The sequence below is a fragment of the Chenopodium album genome, chromosome 5 (assembly GCF_948465745.1).
Source record: "Chenopodium album chromosome 5, dcCheAlbu1.1, whole genome shotgun sequence".
Classification (NCBI taxonomy): domain Eukaryota; kingdom Viridiplantae; phylum Streptophyta; class Magnoliopsida; order Caryophyllales; family Amaranthaceae; genus Chenopodium; species Chenopodium album.
In genome coordinates this window covers 38,777,530-38,788,330 of record NC_137838.1, presented here as the reverse complement: position 1 = coordinate 38,788,330, position 10,801 = coordinate 38,777,530, and the positions used below count along the sequence as shown (strand labels likewise).

At 39.3% G+C, this 10,801-nt stretch overlaps 2 protein-coding genes across 2 annotated transcripts; both read left to right on the top strand.

The window, feature by feature from the left end:
• Positions 1 to 4,663: 4,663 nt before the first annotated feature.
• Positions 4,664 to 6,109, top strand: LOC145632839 (uncharacterized). Its single transcript, XM_081685171.1, has 3 exons — positions 4,664 to 4,745; positions 4,885 to 5,505; positions 5,568 to 6,109. Exons 1-3 carry the CDS (start codon positions 4,664 to 4,666, stop codon positions 6,107 to 6,109), a joined length of 1,245 nt encoding a protein of 414 aa, XP_081541297.1.
• A 1,151-nt stretch (positions 6,110 to 7,260) lies between these two features.
• LOC145632838 (uncharacterized) lies at positions 7,261 to 8,455 on the top strand. The gene is made up of 3 exons (XM_081685170.1): positions 7,261 to 8,168; positions 8,213 to 8,314; positions 8,419 to 8,455. The coding sequence occupies exons 1-3, from the start codon at positions 7,261 to 7,263 to the stop codon at positions 8,453 to 8,455; spliced, it is 1,047 nt and encodes a 348-aa protein (XP_081541296.1).
• The last annotated feature ends 2,346 nt before the right edge of the window (positions 8,456 to 10,801 follow it).

The window sequence follows — 10,801 nt, the reverse complement described above, 5'->3', positions numbered from 1 at the left end:
TGTTACGAATTGCAAGGAGAATTGTGTTATGGGGAAAGAATTCCAGGTAAATGCACGAACCCTAATTTGTAAATGTCGATCAGTGTGTAAATTGCTATTAGTTCATGCGTAACTGATTGTGAGTGAGTAATTGAAGTTAATTAATTGATGAATTACGAATTTTACAGTTCAAAATTTATCATGAACCCTAATTTGCGTAAAAACCCCCCTTTTGATTTCATATTGATATGGATACGGTAAGTCTGAAATTCTATCACGGTGGTGTGTTTAAGAAAGGAAAAAATGGTTTGTGGGTGTATTATGCGGGGCTGTGTAGGACATTTGCTGTTTACCCTGATGAACTTTGTTGGTTTTACTTGAAAGAGTTAGTTGCTAAATGTGGTGTTTATAGTGATGAATCGAGGTTGTATTATTTATTGCCTGGGCTTGATTTGGAGACTAGATTAAGGTTTGTGTATAACAACAATGAGGTCAGAGCAATGGGTAAAGTGGCCTTGCAATGTAAATTTATTGAATTGTATGTTGTGCATGAGGACAAAGATCCTGAATTTTTTGACCGTTGTTAAAACATCACAAACTAGGCCAAGTATTGCCCAAACCATGAGTAAACCAGTTATGGCCTCAAGACCTAATAAACTAACTCCTAGAAGGTCTTCTAGGTTGACTAAGGAATCTAACGAGCTGTTAGACAACATGCATTTGATGTCCCAACCCACCGGAAATTCAAACCCCAAAGTGGTCCCCACATAAAACAAAAGGCAAAAAGCAACCTCAAAATTAAAGGCAGCTTATGTTGAGGCTTTAAATTTGGTCCCTTCTACCCCTTTTATTCTAGAAAAACCCTACTAAAACACAAACCACTTAAACAGAAGCAGCAACCACTTCATATCCTGAGGATAGCTTTCTTTGATCTAGGGTTCTTGATGATTATGATTGGGAAGATCCCAGACCTGAAAGCTCTATTCCCTTAGATAAATTGTTGTATAATGGAGACTTGAGTGGGAGTGAGTAGTACAGTAAGGAGTATAAGAGGAAAAATTTGAGTGGTGAAAAAAGTGACCTAGCAGACTATGTACAACTCATGACATAGATTGGAATGAGTATGAAACACAAGAGGATGATTGACTAGCTGACTATCAGATATATGAAGCTAGTTTTGGGCTTGATGGTGAAGCTGTAGGAAGCAAATCTGGATGTGAGGGAACCAGAGGTCTTTGATGTTAATACCGGTGATGATGAGCAGAGAGTAGCTAGAGATCAAGTTAAGGGTTTTAACTGTAGTATTGTTGAGCCAGCAGATAAACTACAAGTTGAGGCTGCTGAAGGTGATTTGAATGCCCAAAAAGTAGAGGGGTCAGCAGTTAGGGAACATGTTGTGAGGGAAAAGAATGTTTAATCTGAGTATGAGGACAGTGATGATGAGATACATACACAAACACCAAGTGATGAGGACATCACTGTTGAATAGAGAAAAGCTAAAAGGGGGCTGCTAGTTTGGAAAGACATTGATTATTCAAAGTTTGAGTGGAAAGTTGGCCAGTTGTTTACATTCAGGGAACACTTCAAGCAAGATGTGGCTAAGTTTTCTATGTATAAAGGTAGGAATTTGTGTGTAGTTGTTGCTAATAAAAGGAGGCAGCAGAGGATAGGTGTTAAATGTGGACAAGGTTGTCCTTTCTTGTATGCCTCTTGGGACTCTAGAAGAGGATCATTTGTAGTGAAGAGAGTCATGACTGAGCATTCCTGCACTAGAAACATGGAGAAGAATATCCAGCTCAAATCAACTTGGTTAACTGACCAACTGTTCGATGTATTCAAGGCCTGACTTCAATGGCCAACAAATAAAGAAAATTATTGAGACTTTTAGGAGAGCATACATGGTTATAGTAAAAAAAGATTTTGCTTATAAAGTCAAGTGGTATGCCCACAGGATACTCCATGGTTCAATGAGAGAGCACTATGGGAAGTTTGGCAGATATCTTGAAGCTTTGAAAGCTGCTTGTCCAAACACTAATGTGGACTCGGTGACATACAAACACAACGACAAAGGGCCCCTAATTTTTCAGAGGCTGTATATTTTCTTTAATTAGCTTAGGAAGGGTTGTCTTGGAGGATGCAGGAAGATAATCTGTGTAGATGCCTGCTTCCTTAAAACTTTTCTTAGGGGCAAGTTGATGGTAGCAGTGAATAAGGATGACAATGATCAGATGTATCCTATTTCCTAGGCTTTGGTGGAAGGTGAAAATAATAATGCACCTTGGGAGTGGTTCCGCTTGAACTTGAGGAAAAGCCTTGCACTAGAGGATGGAGAAGACTGTATAATTGTGGATGATGAACATCAGGTATTCATTTCTATACCCTTCTATTTTATTTTTTTTTTGTTTCTTTTTTAAGTTTATTATTTTATCTTGGTTTTGGTGAATTGTTACATGTATAGTCCATTCTAAGGGCTGTATCAATGGTACTACCAGAGGCTGAACATAGGCATTATGCAAGGCACATATTTGCTAACTGGCATAAAAACTATAGGGGTGATGAGTTCAAATTTCTGTTTTGGACATGTTTTAAGGCTTATAGTCAAGTAAACTATAATGATGTGTTACAGTGTTAACAAAAGTGAACCCACTTGCTGCAAAAGCTTTGAAAGCATATAATCCTAGCATGTTTTGTAGAGCTTTCTTGAAAACACACGTGAAGGCTGATGTGATAACGAACAACATGAATGAGACCTTTAATGGGTACATAATCAATACTAGGGCAAAGCATTTTGGTTTATATGTTAGAAGACATCAAGTCTTCTCTAATGCAGAGACTAGTGACTAAGGGGAGGAAAATGATGAAGTAGAACACTGCCCTACACCCTAGGATTGTGAAGAAACTGTTGCATGAGAAGGAAGAGGCTGCACAATGTCATGCACTCCCATCAACACGGACAAGATTTTAAGTAAGCTACCACTTGGATACTTTGACAGTGACTTGCATGCTAGGACTTGCACCGATAAGAAGTGGGATATGACTGGCCTTCCATGTTGCCATGCTGTGGCAGCATTATTTTACTTACACAAGAATGCTGAAGACTTTGTTGACCCATCATACACAACTGCAGAGTACATTAAAGCTTATGCACATTCTATTCCCCTAATCGATGGTGAAAGGCATTGCGTTCAACGAAGCTAATTGAATCAAATAAAAGTCAAACACATTCAAATAAAACTTTTTGAATTGAATGCAAGTTAAATGCATTCAATGAAGCTAATTGAATCAAATGAAAGTTGTGAATCAAATGAAGGTAATAGAAAGTAATAATAGAGAGAGAAAGTCTCAAGAACTAGAGAGAGAAAGTTGAAAATCGATTGAAACCCACAAATTTGAGCTTCGATTTTTAGCCCGATTTTAATGGCAAAGAGGAAGAAGGGTAAGGGAAGCAAGAGCTCAGGGTCTAAATCGAAGAAAAAGCAGAAGGCAAGGCAGAATTCAGGACCCAGAACAAGGAATTTTACGAAGAAAAAGGAACAAGGTATTGCTTCTGAAGATGTCTCAGTTGAGAGCTGGCTGGATGATGTAATGGAGAATGTTATTCCAGAGATTGAGATTACTGAGGAGGAGAAAGGAGCACATCAAGAAGACTTCAATGCGTGGTTACAGGTAATTCATAACTCTGCTTCCACCATTGATGCTGAGCTTCGAACTGATGCTTGCTGTGATAATGTTCTTAAATTTGATAATCCAACTTCTATTTTGATGATTGAGCATATCAATCCCACTCCCAATTTGTCTCCCCCAATTTCTGAGACCCCCGATTTGCAACCCTCTGTTTTTCAATCTCCTCCTGTTCGATTGAATTGGCGGGAATCTCTGTTTGAGGGTACTAGAGATGAGGGGTTAGACCTCTCTGGGGGTGGAAAAGGTGATGATAGGCAGGGTGCTAGTTGTTTGGTGCAACTTACTCTGGAAGATGTGAAACCAGAAATTGATTTCTGGAAGTCAGCGATTGTTTGCTACATTGTATGTGCTAAACCTCCATTGAATGTAATTAATGGGTTTGTAAGAAGGGTTTGGGGAAAATATAGGATAGATAAGATCTCTTTGATGGATAATGGGGTGTTTCTGGTTCGATTCAGAACTGTTGAGAGTAGAGACAAAGTTCTGAATGCTGGACCCATTTTGTTTGATAGAAATCCTGTTATCATGAAAGCTTGGGAGCCTGAGTTTGATTTGGCTAAGGAAACAATTACTAAGGTACCTGTATGGGTCAGGCTTGTGGGGCTTGAACTTAAATTTTGGGGCCAGAATGCTTTGATGAAGATTGCCTCTCTAATTGGTGACCCTATTAAGACTGATAGAGCTACTGCCTCTAAGGAGAAATTGAATTATGCTCGTGTGATGGTTAAGGTTGAGATTGATGCTTCATTTCCAGATAATATTACATTCCTTGATGAAAAGGGTGTTTGCATTACTTAGAAGGTGGAGTATGAGTGGAAGCCTATAGTATGCAAGGTTTTTCATGGTATGGGACATGAGGATGCTCACTGTCCTAACCATACAGTGAAAGCCAGGAAGCAGAATAGGCAGCCACCTAAGCAAATGTGGAGACCAGTTCAGAAGATTAGCTCCTCTCAGCAGCAAGCTAATGATATGGGGGGGGGGGAGCAGGACAAATGCTATGACTGATGCTGGTGGACAGGATTCAATGTCTGAACTTCCTACATTGTTAAGATTAGGTGTTGTCTTGGTTGGGGGTAGTGGTAATAGATTTAGGGTTTTGGAGGAAAGGGAATGCCCTGAATTGTTTAATGGATAGTTAAGGTTTTTGGAATGTTAGGGGCCTAAATATGCCTAGCAAGTTGTGTGATGTGTTGTGGTTCATAAGACAACATAATATAGGTATGTTTGGGCTTCTTGAGACCAGGGTGAAGGATAAGAATTTTGGTAGGGTGTTTGATAGAGTTGGTGGTGATTGGTCTGTTTGCTCTAATTACAGTAAGCATAAAAATGGGAGAATTTGGGTGATTTGGTTGTCCCAAATTTTTGAGGTGATGGTGGTTAAGGTGGAGATGCAGTTGGTTCATTGTAGAGTAGTTCACAAGGCTACTGGTTTTCAGTTTGAGGTAACTTTTGTGTATGGTTTAAATGAAGCTGTGCAAAGAGGTGAGCTTTGGGATCAGCTAAGGATGCTTGCTGGGATTGTCCAAGGCCCCTGGCTTATTGGTGGGGATTTCAATAATGTCCTTAACCTTAATGATAGGGTGGGTTCTACTGTAACTCTTGCTAAAGTTGAGCCATTTAGACAGTGCTTGAGTGATGCTCAGCTGTTTGATTGGCAAACTGGTGGTATGTTCTATACTTGGAATAATAAACAAGATGGGATTGATAGAGTGAGTACTAGAATTGATAGAATTCTGGTGAATAATGCTTGCTTGGATGAGTTTCCTAATTTGCAAGCTACTTTCTTTCCTGAGGGTCTTATGGATCATTGTCCATGTGTTATTCAGCTGTTTGATGGTGGTATGCAGTTGAAGAAACCCTTCAGATTTTTTAATATGTGGATTGATTCTCCTGGTTTTTAGATGCTGTAAAGGAAGCTTGGGCCACTGGGATCCATGGTACTGATATGTTTCAATTGGTTAGGAAGTTAACTGAAGCTAAAAAGAAACTTAAGGGTATTAACTTGACTAGATTTACTTGTGTTGAGACAGCTGATGCTGTTGATGAGAAGAAACTTTTAGATATACAGTCTCAACTAAAGAGTGATCCTAGAAATGAAGATCTAATCCTGCAAGAGAAGACAGCAAGGGAGGAGTATAATCAGGCTCATACTGCTAGATATAATTTCTTGAAGCAGAAAGCCAAGGTTCATTGGTTAAAAGATGGTGATATGAACTCTGCTTTTTTCCATGCAATTCTGAGGAAAAGGAGAATTCAGAACAGTGTGTATTCTGTTGTTTGTGATGATGGTTCTGTATTGGCTGAGCCTAGGAAAGTTTGTGAGGCCTTTCTGGACTACTATAAATCACTACTATGTAGCAGTGCTGCTGCTACTGGTGAGATTCATGGTAGTGTTATTCAGGAAGGGAATTGTTTGAATATTGAGCAGGCAGACAGATTATGAAGGAACTTTAGTGAGAAAGATTTGAAAGAGGCCCTCTAGAGTATTGATGATGATAAAGCCCCAGGCCCTGATTGTTTTTCAAGCAAGTTCTTCAAGAGCACTTGGGATATTACTGGTCAAGCTGTCACTAAAGTTGTGCTGAATTTTTTTGCTGAGGGCTGCTGAAGCTAGTTAATGCTACTACTTTTACCCTGGTGCCTAAAGTTGAAAATGCTAATAAGGTAACTCAATTTAGGCCAATTGCATGTTGTAATGTTGTTTACAAGATCATTTCTAAGCTCATATGTGTTAAGCTTAAGGAAGTGCTTCCTGGTTTAGTTGATGCTTGTCAGGGTGCCTTTGTTGCTGGAAGATCCATATTAGATAATATCTTGGTTTGCTAAGATATGCTTAAGAGCTATAGTAATAAGAGAATGCCCCCTAGATGTACAGTTAAGGTGGATCTGAGGAAAGCTTATGATTCTATAAGCTGGAGATTTATAGAAAATATGTTGAAGGCTTTGGGGTTTCCTATAAAGTTTACTGGTTGGATTATGGAGTGTGTCAGCACTCCTTCTTTCTCTTTGATAATTAATGCTGGTCTGCATGGTTTCTTTGTTGGGAAAAAGGGGATTAGAAAAGGTGATCCTATGTCTCCCTTATTATTTGTGCTGGTCATGGAGTATTTGACTAGGATGTTAAAGAAAATTGGGAAGAAAAAGGCCTTTAAATACCATCAGAGATGTAAGAGCTTAGCCTTGAATCACCTTATATTTGCTGATGATCTGATGCTTTTCTCTCATGGGAATGTGGAGTCTGTTAAACTTTCTCTTAGAGCTCTGAAGTCCTTTGAAAGAAGATCTGGTCTACAGGTAAACACTGAGAAGACAGCTGTTTATTTTGGGAATGTGCAGGATCAGACCAGAGATGCCATTTTGCAACTGTCTGGGTTTGTGGTTGGTAATATGCCATTTAAATATCTTGAAATTCCTTTGAATGACAAGTATCTGAGAGTTACTGACTATGATGCCATAGTAGACAAAATGCTTAATAAGATTCAATGCTGGAGTAGTAGGAATTTGTCTTATGTTGCTAGAGCAGTTCTGGTTAATGCTGTACTTATGAGCTTGCACACTTATTGGGCTTAATGTTTGTTACTTCCTAAGACTGTGATGCTCAGAATTGTGCATCTTTGCAGAGCTTTCTTATGGGATAGGAAGGCTATTCTGAGTAGAGCTCCTCCCCTGGCCTGGGATTTGGTTTGCAGACCTAAAAATGCTGGTGGTCTGGGAGTTAGAAATTGTTTGCTTTGGAACAAGGCAGCTATTGGTAGCTATGTTTGGAAGATTGCCAAGAATACTGAATCCTTGTGGGTAAAATGGGTGCATTTAGTTTACCTTAAAGGGCAAGATTGGTGGCACTACACTCCTAAGAGAAGTGTTGGGTGGGGGTGGAAATTGATGTGTAAGGTCAAGGAGGAGCTAAAAGAAGGGTTTACTAGTAATATGTGGCTCAGCAAGCAGTACAAAATAGCTGATTGCTATAAGTGGTTGCAGGGAAATATGGATAAGGTTCCTTGGAGCAAATGGGTTTGGAACAAGTTTATTGTTCCCAAACATTCTTTTATAATTTGGCTGGCAATGCTGGGGAGGCTCAAAACTAGGGAAAAGCTTGCACGGTTTGGGGTCTGTCCTGATGATCTGTGCCTTCTTTGTGGTGATGAGACTGAAACAGTTGCCCATTTGTTTTTTGTTTGTAAGTACAGTAAGAGATGTTTGACTGGTGTGTGCAATTGGCTAGGCATTGGGTTGCAACATCATAGTATTGGTGAGGCCTGGAAGTGCTGGGAGAAGTTGGGGAAAAACAAGATTCAGAGCAGTTTTTATCTTGCCACTTTGAGTGCTACTATTTACAACATTTGGCTAGCTAGAAATCATGTGTTCTGGCAGCATGCTGTTATTCACCCTGAGGTGCTGGTAAAGGCAATCAGAAGAGAAGCTAGTGGAAGAGCTCAGCAGCTTATTGATGCTAGATGGAAGACAGAAGACTGTAAATGGTTGTTTCAGCTTAGACATGTGATGTAACTATTGTTTAACTTCTTTTGTGCTGTTTCTGTGTTGATAGTTTTTGTTTGGAGTTGTTTGTGTTTTGTTTCCTGAGTTCTGCTCCTCCTGTGCCCTTCCTAGAAGGTAGCAGGATGTGTGTGGCTCTCAGAAGAGTTGTCTGGTTTGCCCTTTTCTCCCTAACTGTAGGTGGTTGAGGGTTCTCTAGGCTTCTAGGGGGTGGTGTGGGCTTTTTAGCTCTTGTGTAGTCTGTGGTGCCTGTTTCAGGCTATTTTTTATACAGTTTATACAGTTTTTATTGTGATTAATATAATTTCTTACTTACCAAAAAAAAAAAAAAAAAAGATGGTGAAAGGCATTGGCTTGTGAAGGAATTTCCTATTTATCCCCCACCAATCAAAGTGAGGCTTGGAAGACTAAGGAAAAATAGAAGAAAAGACCCATTTGAAAATCCCAAGAAGTTAGGGGGCTTGACTAAGCATGACATGGAAATGACATGCAGTTTGTGCAATGAAAACGGGCAAAACAAAAGAGGCTTTCAAACCCCTGTAGTGGTACACTCCCTCCAACTAAACCACCTACTAAGAGACCAAGGGCAGGTGTAGACACCTAAAAATGTCTCCCCAAAACCAAACCTGATGATAAATAATCTTTCACCGCCACTGTTGGTCGGGTTTAGTATTTAATCCCGAGAGTGCTTAAAAAAATCGTATTTTATTAAATTCTTATTTTTGAAAGGTCCATGGATTAGTCTTGGTGTTTGGTAAAAGCATAGTTTTTATTTTAAGCCCAAACCTTTTTATTTTATTGATTTTAAGCCTAAACCTTTTTATTTTATTATTTTTGGCCCAAACGTTTTATTTTATTTTATTAGTCCAAAAAATAAAAAGGTCCGAAATTATCAATCGGCACTTAAAAAGCCGAAAGAAATTAGGGTTAAAAATGAATTTAGACGGAAAAATGGACTGGAACTGACCGTGTCACGGTCAAGCTCAACCGTGTCACGGGAACTCTTCCCGTCTGACGGTGGGACTTTCCGTGACACGGGAGGTCTGCCGTGACACGGAGAGTTCCGTGTCCTTTCCGCGTAAACTCTTAACGCGTTTTCCGTTCCGTTTTCTGAAAATTTCCCGCGTCACTCCAAACTGACCGTGTCACGGGAACTTGTACCGTCTGACGATACAGTCTGACCGTGTCACGGTACAGTCTGACCGTGTCACGGGATACATTTTTAGGGTTTTTATCATTTTAGGGTTCCGTGTGCTCCCTCAGCACATTTCCCTATAAATATGTACGGGGCAAGGAGAATTCGATTATTCTTATTTTTCTCTCTTCTATGCTCTTAACGTAAACACTAGCCTACCCTTTTCACTTCAAAAATTCCTTCTTCAAGCACTCAAAGGAGTCCATATTTTACTCGAGGTTCTGTCCTTAAGCCAAGGCGTGAAAGGTAGAATCGTTTGAGGGTTTGGCCCCAAAATCAACCTTATTTTATTTAATGTAATTTAGTTATTGTTTTGTTATTTCCTGGAAGTTACTAACTCGTTTATTATTTTGTAGTTGCAAACAAACATATTCAAAGTAAGGATCATGCTCTTTTTATTATTATTGTTTTTCTAACGATTTTTATGTTGTTGGAATTATGATTAAATTGGTTTTTATGTTAATATTGATTTTATTTATTTTGATCACCATATTGCATGTTAAAGGGAATATGTAATTGAAAATCACGCCTAATAAGATAATTTGGACAACCGGTTTAGGTTCCTTTTTAATCTTGTTGTTTAATCAAGTGATCACCAAATTTTTAGAATTATGTGTGTATTAATTTTAAACCAATTTAGTTAAATAATAGTTTGGAACGAATTGAATTATTGTTTGTATGCCTTTAAGATCACAGGAATGCTTTTCACTATAAGAATCGAGTAGAGGCCAATACGGGCGAATGTGACTCCATGACTCACTTCGTACCATCATCCCCGATCCTCCTTTCGTGGTTCCGAACCATATGGAGTTAGTAATCTCATGGATTATGAATGGGGTGTAACCTTCACGGGTCAATCGTTGTTGCCTATCGTTGTCCCTTATCGTGGTTGCCTTTTTATGATCCGTGGACGGTTTACAAGTTCCTTAAAAACTTGTTGGCGGCTCCCTACTTTATTTGTCCCTAATCGTAATGTCAATTCCCACTTCCTATGAGTGCCAAGCATATTCACCACATGCTTTAACGTAGGCGCACTTCGAGCGACGCCTACAATTTGGCGACTCCACTGGGGAGGATTCTTAATTATTTATCGATTTGAGTGATCGGTATTTAATTAAGATGAGTGGATGAGACTTGAAAGATTCTTGAAAAAATATTCTTGTGATTAATTTGGCATTTTTGCATCTGCATAGACGTTTTAACGTCGCATTCAGGTCTGTACCGTAGGAAAAATTGGATAACTTGGTTTCGCGCAAAAGCAAACAGGGAACCAGTCAGATTTTCTGACTTCCGTGTCACGGTATAGTGTACTGTCTGACGGCACATTGTACCGTGACACGGGAATTTCTGCCGTGTCACGGCAGTCCTAAAATCTGTCCGGTGACCTATTTTCTTTTCCCACAGTCGACTTCCTTCGATTTTTCTGAAAAAACGTATGTGTTCTAC